This window comes from Passer montanus, unplaced genomic scaffold (genome assembly GCF_014805655.1).
Source record: "Passer montanus isolate IOZ18808 unplaced genomic scaffold, ASM1480565v1 scaffold1, whole genome shotgun sequence".
NCBI classification, from domain to species: Eukaryota; Metazoa; Chordata; class Aves; order Passeriformes; family Passeridae; genus Passer; species Passer montanus.
In genome coordinates this window covers 11,893,582-11,917,819 of record NW_024356504.1, presented here as the reverse complement: position 1 = coordinate 11,917,819, position 24,238 = coordinate 11,893,582, and the positions used below count along the sequence as shown (strand labels likewise).

Genomic DNA, 24,238 nt, shown 5'->3' with positions numbered 1-24,238 from the left:
TTATAAAGCAATTTAACCTATTTTTATTTAGATGAGTAGGTTTCACACTCTGATACCTCTGAGCTGTGTTTGTAAATTCCTATGATGTGGCCTAAAAAGCCAAAGACAACTGCAAATATATGACACCTCTCTGTTTTATAGGAGTGCTAAAATAATTTCATAAGCCTCTCCCCTTTTATAAAGGGGGTTCTGAAATTCAGAGTTTAAGCACATGTGGCATGAAAAAATAACTGATTCTGTGAAAATGTAGTTAGGAAAAGAAGTTTTCGTCACATAAACATTTAAAAGTTTTGACTGGCTATTTCACTTTTAGTCTAGGGGAATTTATGTTTTATTCATTTATGCATATATTAAAAAAATATAATGAAATCTAACAGATATTATACTGGTTAAAGCCCAAGAGGAAGGAATGCGGGAGAGGAGCATGGCAGGCTAAGTTACTTTTGTTTCCCTGCACCTTGCCGAAGTGTTCTTTACCCACAATAACATGATCTTATGCCTGTCTTCTGTTCCATACTTCTGCCATTTATAAGTTTCTTCTCCCTTGACATCAGAGCAGGCATGCTGTTAGGGTGAAAATTGGGTTGCACCACACGTCACGTCTGATTCTGAGAAATTCTGAAATTCCAAGCAGAGGTTTATTTGTATTCCAAGGAGCTTGAAGGAAGCAATGGCATATTAGATTTGGGATCTCTGGAGCTAATAGCAAGAGCTGCTGAAATTGTTCATTTTGACATGGTCTTTTTTTTCCCAGTTATTTCAGTTAGTATGATGGGCTGGTTTGGACTTCAGTGTTTTGTGGCAGCATGAGTACAAGCAGAGGTATTGGAGACTATGCTTGTCCTAATTTAGGATAGCATCCTTCAGTATTCTGAAAAGTCAAAATTCTCAGTTATGTTATGGTGTTAGTTACCTTCTTCAGTTTCCCAATCTTTTCTGAAGATCAGTTCAAGGATTTATGTCATAACTTGGAGTGAGCTTGCAGGACGTGAATCTCCCATGTCAATACTATCACGTGGAGAAAGCTGGATATAACCTAGAGCCCCATGAAGAGGGTGGGGAGGGATTCCTAAATATGTAACCATACACTTTCATTTTGTGAGTAAACCACAACCAGTACCATCGATATACTCACAAGTTTTCTGAAGTATTGGATCTGGATCAGGGGAATTGCTTCAGCTTTCCTTGAAGAGAAGACAAACTCAATGATAGTTAATTCTGCCTTAAGGTTGCTAATGCTGTATTTCTTGTTTTAGTCTTCTCAATGTATATATTTCAATCAGGTTGTATTTTCCACAGATTTTTATGCTACTAAAATATAACTTGTATTTATGAGCATTTTCATCTGATATTTATTCTTTCTTTCTCTACATTTCCTGGTACCCATGATAAAATGTGTAATCTGTATGTATAAAACTGTATCATTCATCTTTGTATTTCTTTATTTTGCTCTGTCTTTGTTGTGTCTGTCTCTAACAGGCTCATCTCATCTCTGTACCTTCCTCATCTCCTATCCTTTGGGTTCTGTAAACTCCCTGAAGGTTCAGAGGTAGTATAAATACCTATTCTTGCTTGGGCTTCAGATCATTTCAAATGTACACCCATGTCTTCATATCAATTTCCTGTCAGCATGCAACTTCTTGCTATAGTGATTTTGAGAAATACCACAGGCCATTGTCTGCAGCTGTGGCACACTGAAGAGACGTTTTTGTGGAATTTGTTGTTTTGGTGGGGGGAACGGTGCCATTTCTTTATTAAGTTTATGTTCTTGCATCAATTTATAAAACTGCAAATCACAGCATTTTAGTTTATACTGCATGACTTCATGTGAATTATGCTTGAGATATTCAGACCTAGCATTAGAAAAACAGCTAAAGTGACTTCTTCCTCATCCTCTTAAATTGTATATCATTAGTGAACATCAAATCTCCCTGTAGTTACGGAGGTACAATGGGAGTTACATGATTCTTCACTGATTGAAAATGTTGTTCATCAGGAGGCCTAAAGGCATAAACACAATTCAGCCTGCAGAGATGCTCTGTTAATTATAATTTTATCATATACTGAAGAAAACATACTGTTTTCCAGTCTTTGAGTTTTGATACAGAGAGTGTTGTCCATTTAGATTTAGAAAATTGGTGACTAGTTGTAGTGAAAAATCTGGAGATTGAAGAAATTTGAAAATGAGGATTTTTTTTTTCTGAATGGGAAGAAATATGTATGGTTTAGAAGAATAACCAACTTCTTTTCTGGTTTAGTTTCCTTTGATGTGTTGGTTGCATCCAGTTTGTTTCCATTAACTGTGATTTGTCTGACTACACTGTTCTGCGTTTTTGTCATTGATGTTCTAGAGACATCTTGGATTTTGAATAACTACCACAATACACAGTTAAATGCCTTAAGTTCTACATTTTGGGGAGGAAGAATATGTTACATGTGACATTAATGTACTGAGATAATTTTTTTTTTTTAATTTTCCAGGACTGTCTCAAAAATGGCAAACTGTATCTGCAAATGCAAACTTCCATTACTGTAACAAATGTGGACCTTATTTTGATTTATAAGTGGCTTGACTTTGCATGCAAGAGTGCTTTTTGTGTGAATTCTTGCTCTAGTCAAAGTTCTGGCAATTTCACATTATCTAAAAGAGACACATTTTTTATATATGCAATTTTTTAAAACATAAATTTAAAACTGTGTTGATATTGGCTTTTTATTACATAGGAAAGCTGTTACATCAATTATAGTGTGGTTTTATCTGTTATGTATTAAGTTTCTTTGTATGTACCCTGGATATTTCAATTATACCACACTGTGCATTTGATTCGTAAAACTGTGAATGGCTCTGATGAATTGTTGAAGAATGCAGCTCTTCATGTGCTTTATGTAGGTAGACTGCAGGAAAAATTGAGGCTTCAGCTTTATAGTGACTGAAAGTATTACATTGCACTCTTGAAGAACAAATTTCTGTATTTACCCCATACAACGTGTAAATACCCATTTTATAGGAGTGCTGGAGTGGAGCTGGTGAGGAGAGGGCAGGAAGGAGTGGAATGGTGAGGCTGCTGCAGCTCTTGTTCCCTCTTGCAGGTTTATGCCTTCACCATTTGTAGCAGCCTAAACCCCATATTTTCAGCTCAAACAAAAGAAGTAATAAACCATGACAAATGTTTAAAATCTGGCTAGAGTCTGGGGTTACTTTGGTGTTTTTTTTTTTTTTTTGTAAAAAGAGATTACCTGTTGTCTCTACCTTGTATCTTTGATTGTTACTCAATACAGTAAAAAACCCAAACTTGCTGTTCCATGATCCAGAAAGCTGTCCGAAGTTGTAGAGCTATTTAAACATGTCTTTCTGCCTCAAGGTAAAACTTGTGTTCTTTCAGATTATTCCAGCATATGGGTAAATCAAAGTTTGAGGTCTTCTGTTGGCACAGAAAAAGAACATATGCTATTCTTAAAAACTTCACATACTTACTGGTGATGGCTTTTTATTCCTTATATGCATATCTTTACATATTTTTCTCCTTAAAAAAAGTGGACACGTTGTTTAAAAGTCCTCTGGACTGTTAATGCTGGTTGCTTTTGACACCTCCAATTATGATGTTAAAACTTCAGCATCTAAACAGGTGGTCCATGCTTTGACTCCTTTGTTGGTCACTATATTTTTCTCTGGCAGATATTTCTGCTCTCATTTTCTTGAATTTTTGGGTCCAGAAAAAAAAGTGCAAATGCCCAATTAGCAACCGAAAGATAATGAACTACTATTTCTGTTACTTTCCTGTAGCTTCTTTCTAATGTAATATGTATATTAGTATGAGTAATTATTACAACTATTTCCCTTTTCTTACATCCTAGGGTATAGATGAATGTTTCAAAGGAAAAAAAATGAAGAGTCAGCAGGTTTTGTAGGACTAGATTTTAAGTTTTTTGGGAGTAAGTTAAGACAGAAACTTTCTGCACTTTATGCTTTCTCTATTTGAATAAGTGGAAGAGTTATTTTTGTCACATTAATAAAATCTCCAAAATAGAACAGAAAGAAAATTAATATAATTTTTATATTAATGATTTTTAACAGCTGTATGCTACAGGATGATTCCTGTGGAAATAATTCAAGGACTGCTAAATAAAGAATATAGAAAGAGAATTACAGTGTGGCTTGAATACACATTGTAAAGATGATGGTGTAACAATGATGGAACTCCGTTTTTCTTTCAGTTCTAATTAAAACAGACAAATTGAATGACTGTTTGTAAATACCTTGCATATGTAATAATTTCTGGCTTCTGTTTTGCAAAGGTTTTCTCCTGTGACATGTAGGAATTAATAGCCTCTTTTTGTATTCCTTTAATTTACATAAATATGTGGATTTCTAAAATCAATCCTTTATTTTTGTCATATGTAAATTTGAATCCTGACTTTATTCTACTTGCTTAGATTTACATGCTTGTCATTCTGTGTTTATTTCGCTGTAGAAATAACAAAATAGAAATAACAAAAACCCTTCTTTCTATTCTTATTTTGATCTGTCCTTGCCCTGAATCAGAGAGAAAAATGGAAATACTTGCAGTTTAAAGACAGGATTTCTAGCAATATATTTTTAAACATTCTGTTAATGTACTACCTAATCAAAGTGCAATATCTGTCTGTGCTGCCAGGATGCACACATGAGTCTAAAACCTGTTTTGTGTCATGGGAGATTTGTCTAGTGGAAAATGACATGTTGATTTTCATGAAAACCAGCATTTTCCTTGAGCAAGTGTTTCAGCTGGGAATTCATGACCAGACTTAGGGTTCCTGTATTGCTCAGCTGTGACAGAAACTGGATACTTCAGTATTTTGGCAGTGGCTGAGGGGCTCTTGCAAGTGTTTGATCCTGCTCAGGCTGGATCCTGCAGAGTTCTTGGTGTCCAGGCTGTGGCTGGGGACGAGCCTGGGCTGCAGGTGTGAGCCCCAGCAGTGTGAGGGGCCACACTGTGGCTTTTGGAATTGCCCAGACAATGTGCCTAGCTTAGGACTTCTGACTGTCTTCATCTTCAAATATCATGAACATATGGTCTTTGTTACTGTGCAAGTTTAGGTTGATTTTCACCAGAACCAATGTTTTCACATCATCATTTCTCAGTCATATGAGAGACTTTATTCGCTATGGAAACAAATATATGCTGGGCACGAGATGCTGACTCTGGGCCAGCTGGACTCTGTAGTTATTCCTGGGTATGTGTTAGGGCAGTAAGAGATAGTTGGCTCATGTATTTGGTACTTTCTCTTGTACTTTGTTGTGGTGCTCAGAGCTGTGTGTGGCTTCTGACGTGCCAGAGAGGGAGAAAGAGTGAAGGCAAGCAGGGCATGGCCAGTGCCCCTGTGGGGTTTGTGCCAGCCCCACTCCCTCGGTGTGGGCACAGTGAGCTCTGACCATGTGCAGGGGCAATGTTGACTTTAAGTAAAAACGTGCTTTGTATGACATAGACTTGTTAGTTGACTTGGTTTTTTCTTTTTGAGCTTTTGTTGGCGAAATTCTGTTTGCCCAAAGACTTGCTCTTTGTTTCCACAAGACTGAGGTGTATTTAAGCATTTCTTATCTTGAGATATTTTTAAAACTTCTTTAAAATATTTTACTAAATCCTCAGTGGAATTTTTTAAAAAATGTGTTTACTGAAACATTTGTTTTATACATGTCCATAATCACATTTTTCAATACTGAGCTTATAAATCAGTTATTTTCCAATATATTTTTTTAATATCAGTCCACTTCTATGTTGTTTTTTGTAGTTGTTATAATCAGGACATTCTTATATACGAGTAACTTTGTAAAAATTTGTAATCCTATTTAGGTTAATGAGGAATACTTTTGTAGATACATATTACCCAAAACTGACAGCTCCTCAAATTATTTACATAGGCTATGTGAAGGCAGGACTTTCCCCAAATGTATATCTTTACAATTGTATGCTTTAATTGGTATAGAAATTTTGTCTTCTAATATCCAACAGCATCTTTTATGTTTTCGAAATTACCGTCTCACATTCCTAACTACACATGATGAATGTTCTATCTTTTGAGAATGTGCTATTCTAAATAAGTTTTTAATGGAAATGCCGTGTTTAGGTGCATCATATATCTATGATATGAAATTTATGCAGAGCTCTAATAATTGTGTCATTGGATGTTGCTTTATTTATAGAACTGTTAGTATTCTGTAATAATGATACTTTTTTTTAGCAGGTCAGGTTGTTTCCCCACAGGCTACTCCAGCCTGTATTGAAAACAAAAATGATGTGAGCAGAGAAAACAGCACCGTTGACTTTAGCAAGGTAAGTGTTCACTGGTGGTAAAGAGAGCTTCCTGACTGCCAAACAGATATTTAAAATTAAATAAAATGAATCCATGCAAGTCAGGAAAATCTGTGAAGTGTAGATTTTACTTTAGCATTGAAGTTTTGTGTGCACTGCAGTACAGTTTCTGTATGAAAAAACCAGAATCTTACATTTTATTTCTAAATTATGTGTAAGAGAAAATCACAGTTTAGGAACACAGATAAATTTAATATCACAGGTGTATCTTTGTAGGGGAAATTTTACAAATTAACAGAAAATTATGTAAGTAGGAAATTAATTCAGAATTCCTATAATTCACATTTACCTCAGATTTTGACTTTCTGTAGAAGGGATGTGTGAATGCAAACTAAGCTTTTTATAACCTGAACTCGTGGATTCCAGATGTCTCAAACAGAATGTGTTTCTGTAAACCTATAACTTAATTCTTCTGGCAAGCCAAGATCTTTCAGTACACTTTACAAAAGATGTTAACTGTTCAGTAGTGGAGACTGCAATGACAGTTCAATGTTAGATAGCAAAGAAAAGCAAACAGCTTCTCAGCTTTAATGTGGAGGAGAATCCTAATTTGTGTAAGAAGTCTGTGTGTACCTAAGACAGTCACAATGGATGCAGATGACAGGCCTGACAGGGATAGATGGCTTCAGCTGACACATTAGTGCAACAAAGGTTGAGTAAGTGAAGAAAGGTGATTTAAACCAAAATTCTGATGAACAGCACTTTGAGTCTGTTGAATTTTAATGTTCGTGCAGCTGAGCTAAAAGTAGAGTTATGTGATTGCTCCATCTGGTGCCAGACTTATTTCCTAGCAGCAGTAGCTATTTGCATCGTTTGAATTTTAGACTGAACATTCCAGACTATGAATTGTATATGGCTGAAATAAAAGGGGAGACTGATCTTTCTGTCAATGACAATGAGAAAAAAGCAAGCTGGCTGGGAATGCATTATGAACCACATTTCTATAGAGGCTGTGAGAACATCTATAAACAGTGGCAGGTTGTTAAAAATTTAATATTAATCCTTTAAACATATTTCAAACTAAAATTATAATGCTTTAAAGAGCCAAATATAATATTGGTTTCATGATATTTGTATTAAAGTCTTAAGGAAAACTAATTCATTTTGCAAGTGTTCTAGTATCAAGATGTAAAATTTGTAAAGGTTAAAAAATCCAAATAAAATTGTCTATTCACAATTAAGCTATACAAAAGTGAAGGGAATGACTTAAGTTTCAATAGTGCTTTTCTTGAACATTTCTCCAGTTGCTTTGAGTGTTGTAGGTTCCAAATCCCAGTCAGTTGTCTAACTGCAATTCTGTTTGTATTCAACAAGAATGGAAGCTGCATCATTTGATCCTTCACTCATTATTTTTGTAATGCTGCAGCTTTGCTGATCAAAAGAGCTATTCCCATTTAAACTAGCTGGAAGAAATCAACATTTCATCTTTTCTAACCTCAACAGTGATGGATACCAACAAGGAAGTCAGGAATATGAAAGGAACAACTTTTGTTAGGAGGAATGAAATAACAGTAAAGGATTGTAATCTAATGCCTTTCTTTTTGACTGACTTTAAATAGCTCCATTTATCCTTTTGAAGATGCATAAGTGCAGTTTCCCCTTGAAATGTGTTATTGCAATAACTCCCAACGGTTATAATTGGAATTATATGCACAGATTGAGAGGAAAGTAGAGCAGTACACTAATTTTCTCTTGAGTATTGTGATTTCTTGCTCTAATTTTGTTCCAGATATTAATTTCATTTATCTTCTACCAAAAAAGCACCTTTGACTACCTCACATATTCTCTCCTTGCTCATCTGTCTCCCTTGGGCTATGTCTAATATTCCAAAATTGGAGCTGATTCAAAAAGCTGACTTAATCTGGATACAGCATTGAGACTGTGTTGATTGTATTGGTACCTATCAATGAAAAATGTGAGACAGGCACTGAAAGCTGTCTTGAGTGTTACTTCAGTAGCATGGAAGTAGCTATAGGAGTTGGTTTGTGCTGCTTGTAAATGTGTCCCTCCTCTTCCTCTGCTGCCACCACCAGGACTTGGTGTTCTCAGGGGGAGGTGGAGGTGATCTGTCACAGCACCACTTTACCCCTGTCTGAGCAGAATGGGGGTGATGGTTTAAGAACTTCAGCTGCCTCATTTCTACTTTTTAATGCCAAAGACTGAAGGGAACATTAATTGTCCTGAAACTCAAAATGTATAAAGAGACTGTACCCACATCTCTTCTCACAGCAACATTCCTGTGCTCTGTGTGGAATCATTATTTCTGAGACAGCCCCCTGTCCCATACTGACAGAGTTTGGTCTTTCAAATACCATGGGAAGCAACTGACTGGTGCTGAATGCTGGTTGACCCTACTTATAAATACATTTGATTAATATGTTTTACTAGGAGGGGATGTTGGGTTTTTAGTTTGTCTTCATGTCAGTTTATGTTTGGTTTCAGGTTAGATGTCCACCACTCTTCAGTCTTTGAGTTGCCCTGGAGGGACGTGGGCTCTGTATTAGTTATTCAGTTTTATATTTAATTAAAGCTTGCCTTGACTACTTAGGGTCAGGTCAGGAATGTGACTCAGGTTAGGGTGTAGATTAAGATGCACATCAGGTCTCTCCAGCTAAAGACCTGGGATAAGAGGTGTATTATGGATAGGTTAGATGAAGCATTCTAAATATGTAGCTTCTGCCACTGCCATAAATTCACTCCAGGACCACCTCCACTCTCATTATGCAATGATGAGTGAAAGCAGTTCTTTTGGGGTTTGGGTGTGTTTGCTAAGTTTGCTCCTCTGCCAGCTACTTTTCTTTTAATGGGTCTCTTCACTACCTAAACAATATCAGACAATATTAGAATATCAAGCTGATAAATAGTACAGGAAATATCTGGAAATACTTTCTTATAGACAGGAGACAGAATGTTTATTTCAAAGTGAATTTTGTGATCTGTATGTTAGAGGACCTGTATGTCACAACTGTAGCATATTGTTATGATACAGTTAATTATTAATTAATGATTAAAATTATACATTAATTATTAAATGTTAAATGCATTTAAATGCTAAATCCATCCATTCACAAGGTAAACTCAGCACAGAATGCAGATTTCTACGTGCCTGAAAGACAGCTTTCTTCCTCTCAGTTACAAATAACCTGTGACACAAAATTAGGTGTGGAGTGAACCTTAGTTATGTATTTAATCCTGAAGAGTTATGTCATTATTTGAGTGGAGAACAGAATTTACCTCACTTTTTCAATTTACCTTGAAAAGTACTTGGTCTCCAACCTTCCAGGTAGATCTGATTCTTCTTCAACTTTGTGAGGTGTTCAGTCATCTTTGTAGCTTAGGGAAGCATAGATATCTCTTTGTGATCTCAGAAAACCAAAATTTCATTACACAGGCAACTGTGTTATATCTGAATTCTGATTTAGTGCCAGAGCCATTTGCAAGAAAACAATTTTCTAAATATTACCAAAAACTATGCAAACTAGTACTGACAGATGGCTGTAAGATAGACATTAAAATGGTCCACTTTAACAGTTTATATTGGATTTGGTTGCTGTTGTTGTGTTTAGATTAATAAAAGGAAAGCAAATGACAAAATTCATGCATTTTGAAATGTAGACAATACTGCTGCATAATTAAATCAGACATACATTATATACTTTATTACTCCATGTCAGTCCTTGTTACAGAAGGAAGCCTAGAGTCATACAATCCTGCACGAATACCTTGAGATTATTACAGCAATGTCATGATGAAGCTGTGTCTCTGTTTTTCTATCATACTGCAAAAGTCAGCATCACTGCCTAGAATTCCAAAGTTTTTCTTCTGCTTTGTTCTTTCCATTTGCTCTTGAGACTGCCAGTGCTCATGATAGCTTATATTCTGTTACCTTCAGCTGAAGGGCAACTATCTTCTGTAAAACCTGAAACCAAAAATGCATCTCAGAGTAGAAAAAGGAAAATTGTGTGTAGTGGAATCTAGTGCTTTTCTCAGTGAGATAATAACACAGCAACTATGAGCTGCAAATTACTGATTTCCAGAATTGTTAATTATGGAAAAATAAGATGTCTTAATTTCTTCTACCTTTATGGTTGTTATTAAGTACTCATGCTCTTATGAGTATAGATAAAAAAGCATTACTAGGAAATTAATCCTATATTCTTAAAAATATTTTGAGTTTGATTTGTTGTCTTTATAAATTAATTCTGCAGTGCTTTGTTTCCAAGAAAAATCAGCCAAATAATTAATGTCCAGTTTGGTTTAGAGAATAATTTTCATTAGAAAAAAACATTCAACAGAAAAGAACAGTGGAACTGTATAACTGAAATAGCCAAGGTTATAATGCAGTGATCAGCAAGTCTCTGTCAACAAAGCAGGGGAAAAAAACCCCTGTGAGTAACTTCTAGGTTGTAATTTAATATACTTTCCCCAGGTTGACCTACACTTCATGAAAAAGATACCACCTGGAGCTGAAGCATCCAACATCTTAGTTGGTGAACTCGAGTTCCTGGACCGAGCCGTTGTGGCTTTTGTTAGGTTGTCTCCTGCAGTGCTGCTTACAGGACTGGCTGAAGTTCCAATTCCAACCAGGTACAGCTGGGCTGATTTTGCTTTGTGTTTTCATGAGTGCCTTGTGGGGACATGGGGACAGTGTGATGTGGCCCTCGGCTTTGCTGTTTACTGAGTGAGGAATTCAGTTTGCTCTTTAACAAAGACATCTCTCTGCCTTCCACTCACCCTGTAAATGATGTGTGGGTATATTCAGACACATGCTAGTTTTGAGTACTTCAAAGATGTGGAAATATAGGTTATAACACACAATTTCTCCTATACAAACTGGTATTACTCCAAATGAAATATTTCACTAAGGTGAAATATTCAGCTTTGTAGAATATTTCATCTGGAACTGAAACTACTTGTGTCATACTGCATAATTATGTACAGAAGTAAAAAAATGAAAAAGGAATCGAGAAAAGGAAAAAAAGTAAATTGTGTGATTTGGTTGACTAGGGATAGTGAATGAATGGATGGACAACATGCTGTAATTCTTCAAAATTCAAAAATTTTTACTTCTTCAAAAATTTACTTTGCATGGTACAGAATGTAACTTTTAATCATAATTATTTTTTAGATGAATTTTTTCCAAGTTGAAACTTTTTCTGATGGGGTACTTTGATTCTGAAAAAAAATCATGAGGCATTAAAAAAAAGTCTAAAATAGACCTTGTTTTCAAATAGAAGACATTGGGATAGATCTGCTGTTACATTGTGTCCTGCTGAGGTTAATTCAAATCAAAACTCCAGACTGATTCTCCCGTATCTGTGTTCACTGATTTAACTATTATTGCAGAATCCACCCTGCGCCCTTTCTTTTATTAATTTGTGCATATGTTTGTACACACATTCTGTCTTTCTTTCCCCTTCACTCCTTTAGTTTCTATGAAGGTAGAATTCCAACAGTAGGCAGCAATGTATTCCAGTTTGAGATGCTCAGGACACTCACATGTGACTCTTGTGTTATGCTATGAAATGCAATGCTGAGATTCAGATCCTTGCTTCTAACCAGATAAACATCTTCTTTGAGCTGTACTTTGTAGATACTTTTGATATTATTTTTTATGTTTTCTAGTTTTTGCATGTGTATAAGAAACACTGAGGGAGTGAATTGGCTTTGGAAAAAGCTTTTCCTTGTAACTGCCCCCAAATTCCCAAAGAAAAACAAAACCAAAAACCCACCAAAAGGAAAATAACAGATTTCTTGATTTACAAATTAAGACAATCAAATATTTCTGCAAGAATGTATATGTAAAAAAAAAAAAAAACCAAAAAAAAAAAAAAACCAAAAAAAAAAAAAAAGAAATCCACATCAAAATATTGTATTTTGCATTTTAGCAAAACTGAGAATTGTAGTTATTTCACTTGAACAAATCCTCTGCCTTTTATAGAACTTTACTTGCCTACAGCCTCAAGTAGAGACTGTTCAGAGCCTTAACGGGAGTAAAAAATGATTTTAAAATTATTTTTATTCGGGTTAGTTTAACTTTTCCAATATTGCAATAATTTATGTAACCATAACCATTCTGTTGAATTAACAGAATTAAATAATGTGCTCTGTACATAGATTACAATTGCATACATTTATTATGTAACTTAAGGTTTATTATGTAAGGAGGTTTTGGTAGCCTCAATCAAGACTGACTGTTAAGCTTATGATATATTTTTGGAAGCTATTTTCATATTCTTTTTCTAAGCGAAGCTTCATGTTTAAATGTATGTGTGAGATCTTGAAGGAGATTATATATAGTATTTATCTGAGAGATTCTTCTAGTCCACATTTTAGATAAATATTTCTGTAATATTTGTATTAATTTCAACCATCTATGTTTTATGATTTCTCAAATTTACTTTTAATTTTCAGATTTTTGTTCATTCTTCTTGGACCACTGGGTAAAGGCCAACAATACCATGAGATTGGAAGATCAATTGCAACACTAATGACAGATGAGGTATTTTTATTCATGGTTCAGTTTTGCACTAACTGAAGAGGTGTAATAGGGAATCTCCAATCCTTCAGATGAAATGTGGCTAATCATTCTGGTGATGACAACGAGCATTCTAACTCATTTCATGATCCTGTGACAGCTCAGATTATGCTGCTCTAAGGGGATAACAAAATGAGAAGCAATATTCATAAGCAAAGATGTCTTCACCAGTAAGGTTCCATTTTCCACAGTTGCTTTCCAGTGGATTTAATTTTGTTTAAACTGCAAAATCTCTCAAATATTTAGCAGCCATAAGGATGTTTCCTGTAGCAGCTGGAATTTCTATGAGAACTAAGTACTGGAAGCTATTTTCAGATTTTCAGTTGAAGCTGAGATTGTTCAGAGGGAACTTTATAAAGTGTGTTCTGTTTCAGAGAAGTGGGGCCATTATTTTAGAGAGAGTTCCTTTTTCAATCTCTTTTTCCTCCCACACACACTTCTCAATTTTTCACAGGTATTCCATGATGTTGCTTACAAAGCAAAGGACCGCAATGACTTGGTGTCTGGAATTGATGAGTTTCTTGATCAGGTTACTGTTCTCCCTCCTGGAGAGTGGGACCCAACAATTCGAATAGAACCACCTAAAAATGTTCCCTCTCAGGTTTGTACAGTGTAAAATTCAGACACTTTAAAAAGTGGTGATGAATTTTCATTATGTAGATTTAAGTCTCATTAATTTAGCATTTAGCAGAGTCACCATGTTTTGCTTGCTGTTTTTCTTTTAGGTTAATTTTAGAAGAACTCTTGACTTGCAAACATACAGTATAGTGATGACATTTGGTTTAGTTCAGTACTAGTTCTCTCCTGAGTAAATGCAGGCAGTTGTAGCTAAGGATACAAAATTCAGAGATAAGTAGTCTTAAGCATCCTTGATTATTCCAAATAGCCATGGTTTGCTTCTGTTCTAAGCTTATAGCAAGAACTGATCAAGGCTTGTTACTCTTTAAAGTGTTTTCTGATGCAAGATTTTTGGTGATCAATTCTTTAAATTTCACAGAATCACATTCTTTTTACTATTAACTGTCTTGTAATAGAACTCCTTTACAGCTTGTGAGAAGGTTATGCTGATAAATCTTGAAATGAAATTTTTATGTTTAAGCTTTTAACTTTGAGAGCTTGTTTGAGTACTAAAACCCATGAGAAATATATTTTCCTTCTGTTAGGAGAAGCGTAAGATCCCAGGGGTGCCAAATGGAACTGCAGCCCATGGGGAAGCAGAACATCCTGGGGGACACTCTGGACCAGAACTGCAACGCACTGGAAAGTTAGTGAAAACATACAATCTTTAAGTGTTCAAAGTGATGTTCAAAAGGAATCACAAGGGTCTGGTTCTCTCTCAGAAGTGTCTCGGTGCATAATTTCTTTCGGGCATTTGTCCTGATTTGCATGTGCCATGTAGCTGAAGAGGACAATACATGCTCATTTGCAGAGAGCAGGAGAGGGCAGGAGGATTTGAGTTTTCTCATTGTATTTTTTGCAAGCTTCTTTCTCTAATATTTACAAAGGCCAGACCTTTCTTAAACTTGATTAATGTTTCTTGGTTTTGTACAGAATGCAGGGAAACTTGGTACAGTATTGTGCCATATATTATGAATACTTACAGCTGTCTTGTCGTTGAAGTTCCTGGGTTGTGCAGCTCTAGCATTTCTTTTTTACCTCACTAAGCCGTGATAGGTCCTGGTATGTGAGGCTGTGGTTATCCTGGTGGCTGCAATATACAGAATGAAGAATTTGCTCCAAGAAATACTTGTTTTCTCTCATCTAATATGGTGTGGTGTAAGTGCATCAGTTGTCAGTGGCTGCCTTAGTGCAGTGTAGTTGGGCAATCGATGTTTCTTTTACTTTGTTGCCTCTTGATATTTAAATACTGTTCCTGCCTTTAGCATGAAGCTAAAGATTCAGTTGCAGTGCTGGACTACACTGGGGCAGGGGAGGTGATGGCCAGTCTGGCTGGAAGTTGCTCTCTCACCAGAGAATCTACTAATTGACAGCTTGAATGATTGTTTTAATATTTAGGAGGTAGTAGCACTACACCTTCTTTACCTCAGCAGCATCTGATACATTGTGTGCCTGTGAGGAAAAGAGAATTGTGGGCTTATTTACTTTAGCTGTATGGATTTTGTAAGGGACCGTCTGTTCCTAAATATTTGATTATACTTGACACAGTGTAAATGACAAAAGATGACAGTTCTTGTCCTTGAAAAATGGTAGCATATATCCATTTGTATCATCAAGTGTATTTAGGAACAGGTTCTCAAATAAAGAATGTGAAGCTGATGTGGGCAAATAGACACTGTAATACCTCTCTAATTAAACAAATGTAAAGAATTATTTCATGTAATAAACAGTTTAGTGCATGGGAGCAAGCAACTGTTCAGAACTTAGGCGTTTGGATGATTAGATGAAGAATTTTTTTATAAAAGAGATATAGAAATTAGTTTGTTTTAAAAACACAGTAATTTACTGGTTGAAGTTACAAAGACAGGCTTCCTATGAACTTATTTTTATGAAGGGTGAAACATAAGAGTATGTATCATTTGATCAGGGAACAGTAGCATCTCTGCAGTGTGATTGAAGCAATACTGTAAAAGAAAGTTTTGTGTGCCACCTTAATTGATTTGAACTCTTCTATGTTTTCTTTAGATTTTTTGGAGGATTAATTTTAGATATCAAAAGAAAAGCTCCCTTCTTCTGGAGTGACTTCAGGGATGCTCTCAGTCTGCAGTGTCTGGCATCATTTTTGTTTCTCTACTGTGCTTGCATGTCTCCTGTCATCACATTTGGTGGTCTACTGGGAGAAGCAACTGAAGGTCGTATAGTATGTGTTAAGTCTGAACTTTTAAAACAAACTTACATTCCTAGTTTTGTGGTTAGTATTTCCTTACTGTTGCATGAATCACCTTTATCTATTGGTATTTCAATGTTTAGAAGGCTATGGACTAAGACTATACAAAAAGAACCTGTTTGAAAATTTATGGACACTTCTCTCTGTATCATATTCAGAGTGCAATAGAATCGCTGTTTGGAGCATCCATGACTGGAATTGCCTACTCTCTTTTTGGTGGACAGCCTCTCACTATACTTGGCAGCACAGGACCAGTTTTAGTGTTTGAGAAGATCTTATTCAAATTTTGCAAGTAAGTAAAGATCATGATATTCCTCATCCTTCATTTGTTTTAGGTAGAGACACCTATCCCAGAGCTTAAATGCTAAGCAGTGCACTACAAGATAAATTGTTGCTTTTACCATGTTGCAGAGTCCAAAAATTACACAGTGAATTCGTAATGCAGAAAGGTGAATTTTCTTAGATTTTGGGCTTTTGTTGCTTTCAAAGCCTTCCTTCCCTTTCTTCCCTTCCTCCTGCCCCTGTTTTGAAGGGAATGACTGCTTCAGGATGTTTGTGGGTATTTTTTGTTTGTTTTTTTTAATTTTATCATTCTCTACTCTGAGACAATTCATTTAAATCAGTGATTTATCTCATCCCTAACTCGAAAGGTGTTGTCTCTCATGAAGAAAGTGCATGCAGTAGGAGTGGTCCTTATTTCAATAGTCACTAATACAGACCATGCTGTTCCCTCACCTGGACAGAGAGGGGATGAGCTGTTATGCCACAAGAGCCACATTTAGGCTCATGTGCTGTACTTGTCATGTCTCTGCCACAGTGTGGGTAAAAATTATGTCTCCATTTGGAAGCCATCATGCTTCTCTGCTATCCAGTCTGCTTTTCTGCTTCACTGCTGTGACAGGGACTTCTGTACCAGGATCTCCTGCACAACACAGAGTAGAAACCCCGCTTAGCACTCAAATTTTCTCGCACCTTCAGACAGACCTTTCAGTTTGCTGTGATAATGTCACACGGTGTGTTTGGAGCTCTATTATCATATGCAGTAAGCTTACAGAATTTTGATGAAAGTTGTTATAGCTACTCTTTCACAGCTTAAAAAGAAATTGACAGGTGTTGGCTGTTCACAAAGCAGGATATGGGATAAAGAGTGAGTGGACCTTATACACTTTGTGTGTGCCTACTCTCAAAGCTGCTCACGTGATTACTTTAATAGAGATAGAACTCCTTGTGTCCTGTTAATTGGGGGAAGAGCTCTGGTCAGGAGGTGACTTGATAGGATCTTCTGTTCACATTAAGTACATAATTTCTGACTCAGACTGTCCCCAAAAAGGAAAATTTGGAACTGCCTTGTCTCCATTTACTGTGGCTGGACAAAAGGTTGAGTGAGTTGGTGTTTTTTTTCCCCTTCTTTTTAGAGAGTATGGGTTGTCATACCTTTCTCTGAGAGCCAGCATTGGGCTGTGGACTGCAATCCTGTGCATCATCCTTGTTGCAACAGATGCAAGCTCCCTAGTCTGCTACATTACCCGGTTTACTGAAGAAGCCTTTGCTTCTCTTATCTGCATCATTTTCATTTATGAGGCCTTAGAGAAGCTGTTTCATCTCAGTGAGACATATCCAATCAACATGCATAACAATTTGGAGCTGCTGACAAAGTACTCGTAAGTAAGATTTCTTCTCTTAAACTGTTAGTGTGTTTTTTCCATAGGTTGTTTTCTCTGCAAGGAGCACAGCAGGAAAGGTTTGCAGTAGTTGTAGCAGGTGGGAGCAACTCAGTTATAATGCTGTCTTACTGGGGGGATGTGTACAAGCAGGACATATTTACTTAAGATAAGTAAAAAATTTATTTCCAAACTTGAGGTTTGGAAAAGCTTCAGCATAATTAACCTGGAAATCCTAAAATTAAAAATAGGACTTAAAGGGACCTCGGTTTTAGGTCTCTATTCATTTTTATCTAATAAGAATTAATTCATGGTCTCTTCCTGTAACCTTGTACTTAGAATCCTTAAATGGAAACAGGATATTCAGGTAATGTTTGTATACCATATTTATCTTGTTTTGTTTTTCCCAAATTGAAATATTCACCTTTCTAAAAGGTTGTAATTTGATGTACCTCCTTTATTTTTACCTCTCTGGCATTTAGGTCCGAGCTTAATTAAAAAAAGCTGAAGTGGATTTGGAATTGTTCAATGCATCTCAGTAGTTCATAATCAATTTGTTCCTAATACAAAGATTTTTAATGTAGCTCCATTTAAACAGCTTTACTTTATTGTGAAGTTTAAACATGTACTAATCTACTTGGGGAATGCAAAAAGTGAATTGCTTTTATCAATATTGTTTCATTGAGAAGTAAACCCTCATAGACTTGTTTCTGTGATATGAGAATAAAAATATTGTTCTAGTAAAGGACAAGATCCTAGTCTGTCCTGAGGCCAGTTAGTCTTGGTCACATCAGTAAATAAAATTTAATTAAAATGCATTTTCAGTGAAAATCCCTCTCCAGAAATGTCTTTATCATTTCACTGAACCCATTTGAACCCTCTGCATGAGCTGGGTGTGGCCCTAAAGCAACAGTGCTTGAACAGTGCCACATCTTCTGTTCTCTGGAAAAACAGGAGTGTCTCAACCAAATGTCTCATTTGCATTTTAAGCTGGGAAAAACAGAACACAGCAAGAGAGAAAACATTTGAGCTTTGTGTATATTATCACTAGAAAAATAGTTAGCAAATCTTGAATCTGAATGTACATTATATACGTTAATACACAGAACAAGTCAGAGAAACTATAGTTCGGCTGTGACATACTCTCATCAAGCTGAAAATATTATTATTCCTCTCTAATAGTTTAATCGTAGACAAAGGAATATTAATTTGAAGAGAAAGCAACAGACATCAAGACCATGCATGCAGTTGAGGTTATACCCTCTTATATAACATTACTCACCTTCTGTGGAGTCGGTGTTTTACTCTGAAGACCTTCATATAGCAGAGTCTTTGCATATTTTTTTCTTTTCCTTTACCACTGCAAAGTAATTGTCTCAAAGGAAAACATGATATCCTCCTATAGTTTAGAAAATCAGATGTTGAAATGCTATACAAAGACAAAAAATATTTAGAAAACATTTTCCAGGTGGAGCTGATATATTAAAATATGATATGGAAAGCATGAACACAGGTAGAAACATGGGTTCCTGGGTAGCTGTATTTGTGGTTAGCTGAATCCCATAATATTGCTAGAGATTTCAGGGAAATGAGTTTAACAGTACTGCTTGTAGGGTTACAGTCATAGTTATGCCTATATTTGTCAAAATGTTTTCTCATTATAATTCTTGTGTTAATCAATAAATGTCGTTGGTTTTATTTAGAATGCCATTCAATTATCAGAATCCCAGACTGGTTTTTGAAGGATGTGTTTTAGTGCTGCCTGCTCTTGGTAACTGAGCAATGAATGTAAAATGTGCAGAACACACAGGATGCTAAAGGAGCAGCCTTTGTCATCCTCCAGTTACACCTATTGATCTGTCCTGGCCTACAGTGCTGGAATACCAGCCACAGTTCTAGATTTTTCAAACACAGCTCCTGAAAGATAAGCATCTTCCAGATGTTTGGAAGGAAGATTTCACCACTGTCTGCTGTTTTCAAACACATACATCAGAATTATTTGATATCACTGATATCAAACTTATTTGATATACTATTTTTGTAGCTATTTGAGTTTATTATTTCATACCTATATTTTCAGTTCTTCTTTCACTCTGTACATAGTACAAATAGATTGCCTTTTAAACTCTTGTATTAAATCTCACATTTGGGACTTATACTGTATCTTCTACTTGCAGCATATTCCTGTTTATTATCAATCATGCCCTTACCAACTGACCCCACTAACAGCAAATTGTCTAGCTGTAGACATGTAGCTCTTATGGGATGGGACTTATATTTTTTTAGCTTTGAAATTGATTTTTAGGAATGGCAGTGTACTGACAATCAGTGCATGTTGATTATCTTGTAAGGGCATATCTGCTGCTGTCCAAGGATCTGTGTTCTGAATGTAGCAAAAGGCCAATTCCAACCTCTCCTCTTCTCTCCATCCCTTTCTCTTTCATCTGAGATTTCTTAGTTATTCAGAACCGGTCCCAAAAGACTGGGAGAAGTGAAAGATGTGGTCAGTTGCCACAACTCTACATCAGGTGCCCAAATCAGCTTTCACAGCAGACTTGATGCAGCCTGAACTCTGTGGGTTTGCTGTGCAATGTGCACATATTAGAGTTACTCTGTCCAGGTACAGTGGCCTTTTGCCAGAAGGTGAGATGTCACAATTTTCATTCCCATGGGATCATCACAAGACATTTCAAGCGCTCTCAGTCCCTGCTCAATTGTCTGTACATGACTAAGCTCTGGAAAGATAAGAAACTAAAAGATGGATAAGCATGAAAGTTTACTCAAAATAAAAATCTCTCCTTTCTGTACTTGAAGTTAGGAAATAGTGATTTCACAAGGAATTAGCTTTTTTTGCAGCATTGATTCCAGTCCTTCTACTTGTAGCTTAAATGGATAACAAACTTGGGCTGAAATTGGTCCTGTCCTTAAAAGGATCAGCGTACTCTGTTACAGAAGCTAATTAGTATCTGCTGTTTTGCTAATTAAAACAGCTGTTTGCATTTTCCTCTTTGGGGATTTTAAAGGCAAGTTTTTAATTGTTAGTAAAGCCTTGGCAGGTCTTTAATTAGCCATGCATGATCTTCAAAAGGTTGAGCAACTCATTTCTCTTTGAATGCTCAACCAAAGCTTATGTAAACCTTTTTTTTCGATTTGCAATTCTGTGCTAGAAAACTTCGGTTACACTGTAAAATTTGTGTTTTCTGTGGCCCACTCAAAAAGTTGATGATAAATTGGTCAGAACACTGATTATATTTGAAACTTTTAGCGTATGCTGTGGCCCAGCTGTCCTCTTTTCTCCCATGGGCATTCTGAGGACGCTCTGATGTCCACAGGTAGTCTGTCTACATGCCAGTACTGTTCCTTTGCCCTGGTGAAGACATGAGTTTGACCCAGGAAAAGTCATTGGCATTCTGTTAGTGTTCTCTTTGGAGTACTAGAAAGACGAAGAAAACAGTAATTTTAAATGGTTGGTGTTTCAACCAGATTGAAACCATATTTTAAGTAAGAAAGAAAATCCATTCTGTATTTTTGGTGGGCTTGAATTGTCTTGCAAACAGTCTCTGTTGCAAGAATTTGATGTAAAAGACTTCACTGAATACATCTCTTATATGTGAAAGTACAGGAGTCATTACTAATATCTGCCATAATACACCTTAGAACACTAGGGGAAGAACATTCAGAACAGTTGGGATTTTTTTTTTAAAGTTTTTAATCAAGCACAACCAAATATTTGAAAATCAACTGAAAGTCCACCTAAAAGATTTCTTAAAAATTGCATTTAGCATTTTCCCATTTTAAGTGGAAGATAGGTGTTGAGTTTTTTACAAAATTCTACCTCAAAATGACAAAAATATCTTTTTGCATGATCTAATTAGTATAAAACTAGACACAATGCACTTTTTACTCATTTTTAAATTATTTTTTTTACTCTGTATTTAAATATGTGATCTACTTCCAGGCAAAATCCATTCAGCATTTATATGTAACTTTTTCCTAAAACATCAGATTTTTGATATGGATGATGAAGAATAAAGCATTTAAGTGAGAAGTCAAAGGAAGGACAAAGACAATCTGATTTTCAGTGTGTTACTGTGCTGTATTTTCTTATTTTTAAACTATATTGTTTTGAAGGAACTTGGATAGAGTAGCTACATTGTTTATTAAATTAAATACAAATACTTCTTGATCATAGCATTTCTATTTTTTTTATGTGACCTTTTGGTATTTGTCATGCCATTAGCATTTGTAGGTTGGCATAGCAACTCTCTTATTTCTGCACTCCTCCTCCTGTTTTTATCCTACCCTGGTAGCAAATATATCTCCAGTTAGTGAAACCTGTCTGGAACGCTGATGCCCATCAGTTTTAAAGTGTATATTAAATATTAGAATGTTATTTTTGCTAGGAAAAGAGAACCCCATATTGGAGCAGATAAATCCCCCTGGTTTTAAATGAAAAACAGAATAAGCATTGTGGATGAAAGGAATGTGATTTAGAAAGCAATCCAGTAGTCTTTAAAATACAAGCATTTTAAGATAGTTATCTTAGAATTCAGGAGTTCAGTTATTTCTCAGGGTGAGGTTGCTTAGATCTTTATATACCTTTTTGGTATATAAAGGAATTTTATATACCTTTTTGGTTTTTATTAATTCTTTTTTCAAAGTGATGAATTCATGTTGTTTTAATAATTCTTTACCAGAAGTTACTCAATTATTAACAGATTACATTGAATAATTTTAAAGTGATTTCTTGGCATAGTAATATGCATATTGCAATCTGTCTTGGTATTGACATGCACTTAAGCATTAGGAGTAGAAAATCCCACTCTGATGTAATTAGGGAGCCAAGATCATGTCAATCTCAGTATCATTTCAGGCTATAGAAACCATTGCTTCTAGAAGGCATTGTGAAGATTAGTTTTGTGCATACCACTGTTTGCACAAGCAAGTTTTAAGTCTTCCATTATCTATATAAATTAATCTAAAGGCATCATTAATGGATGCAAATTAGTGAAACCTGGTTTATACCCTGTGTCCCTTAAGCTGCAGGTGGAATGAGAAGAGTCAGTGATGAAGAGCACAGTATTGTTCATTAGGGTCCCAGGCATGTAATTGAATTTCAATTCCTGTAATGATTTCTTTGAGGTTAGATATGAATACAGATGTTCTGTTTCCCTTCTTTATAGTTTTTTTCCCCTACAGTTAAGTAACTGTGCCATATCCCTTGTGTTCTTCCCTGAGAATATCCCTCTTCCTCCCAGAACCATGCAAATGCCATCACTGAGTTTAACTGCTGGTTCCCTTTTGCTTCTTGACAAACCTTGGAATCCAGCCTTTTTTTTTCTTCTATTTTTTCCAGGACTTCTCTGTACCTGCCCATCCCAGCTGACTTGTTTATCCCTTTCTCCTTCATTTGACCCCAGAGAGTGCCCACCTTGTTTTAGTCTTTCCTAGTACTTGTCCCCTCCAGTTTGGAACTAGATCTCTTTGTTAAGCAATTCTCCACAGCATTCAGTTTGCAGTTGAGAGCTGGTCTACACAATGCCTTCAAAATTTAGGAAGGCTTTCATAAAATCTGGGTGTGGTTTTGTTACAGTACTTTATATGTATTGATGCATTGCACCTGCACAGTTGAAACCCAAGCTGACCATATAGCACTGCAGTGTATTGCAGTAATTATTTCTGTATGCATTATACTGAGCCTCTTCTCCTCAAATGTATGCACTCTTATCTTTGGAAGCAGGGTGAAGTGACATCCTAGAAATATTTCACAGTGAAAGGTTGCAGATGAATTGTCAATATCCCCCAGAGTTGCACTGCTTTTCTGCACAGGAACTTCTGTGTATGGCAGTTACATACCATAGTGCTGCTGCAAATGCATGGACTGCACACTGCACCAGATAGCTAATAAAACCCAACCTTTGAGGTTAACAAAGCTGCAATATGATTATAAATCTGTTTTCTAGACTTTCCCCTTGAAAAAAACACCATTTGCCTCCTGATGTGCTATCCTAAAGAACCTGACTCTTTGAGGTTTCTTCAGGCTAACATCAGTTCCCCTTCTCAGATTTATCTGTGTTTCTCTCTCCGTGAAACTGTTGTACTGCTGACTGCATTGTTTAGGTGCTTTAATAGGCTTTTCTATTTTCCTCCTGAACTTAACCAAATAAACTGTACAGCCTTGTAACCTTAGAGAATATATGTGGGTGCCTGCTGATGTTCGTGACTGTCAGAGAAGGGCCACATAACAGTGGTTGTAATTCAGGATGGCAGATCTCATAAATAAATGAAGAAAAAAATCTTGTCTTGCCATGACAGCTGTGCTGTGAAAGGGTTTCATGATACTGAGAATAGAACTTAACTGACAAGTCCATTTTCCATCACTATTAATTATTTTGTTTCCAGTCTTTTCTCCACTGAACCTTTGATTTAGTAGGTATGAAGGTTGGCCCAAGAAGGAATATATGGTAAATAAAATGCCAGGGATGTGCAGGTATTGTAGGTATGAGACAGCAGAGAAGATATAATTTTACGATACTGTTGTTTTCTTTTTCCCATAGAAGTTGTTAGACAAACAGAAGGATTCCGTGAATGCCCATAATTCCCATGAAATGGTTTATTTGGAGAAAACCTAAACATGCATAGCATAGTGCTATTAATATACTTCAGCCTTGTAAATGCAACGTGAAGAATACCTACACCTATGCATTACTTTAAAAACAAACTTAGTGATGTTATCTTCCATTTCATACTGTCACCTTCCTCTGTCTGTGATCAGTGCACAGCGTGCTCAGAGCGTCCTCTGTGCTAGGGGAAAACCTTCTTACTCCTACTACCTAATATGTGC

General features: G+C 36.1%; 1 protein-coding gene across 12 annotated transcripts in view; it reads left to right on the top strand.

Annotated features, from left to right (window-relative positions):
- SLC4A10 (solute carrier family 4 member 10) overlaps positions 1 to 24,238 on the top strand; it is a 168,383-nt gene that overhangs the window by 117,021 nt on the left and 27,124 nt on the right. For 9 of the 12 annotated variants that reach the window (XM_039710399.1, XM_039710159.1, XM_039710317.1 and 6 more), the window contains 8 exons: positions 6,220 to 6,311; positions 10,780 to 10,937; positions 12,765 to 12,852; positions 13,343 to 13,489; positions 14,052 to 14,152; positions 15,532 to 15,706; positions 15,892 to 16,025; positions 17,149 to 17,394. In XM_039710399.1, the coding sequence (XP_039566333.1) occupies positions 6,220 to 6,311; positions 10,780 to 10,937; positions 12,765 to 12,852; positions 13,343 to 13,489; positions 14,052 to 14,152; positions 15,532 to 15,706; positions 15,892 to 16,025; positions 17,149 to 17,394 (1,141 nt within the window). The remainder of the gene's footprint in view (positions 1 to 6,219; positions 6,312 to 10,779; positions 10,938 to 12,764; positions 12,853 to 13,342; positions 13,490 to 14,051; positions 14,153 to 15,531; positions 15,707 to 15,891; positions 16,026 to 17,148; positions 17,395 to 24,238) is intronic. The other 3 variants (XM_039710070.1, XM_039710931.1, XM_039710762.1) reach the window with 1 other exon arrangement.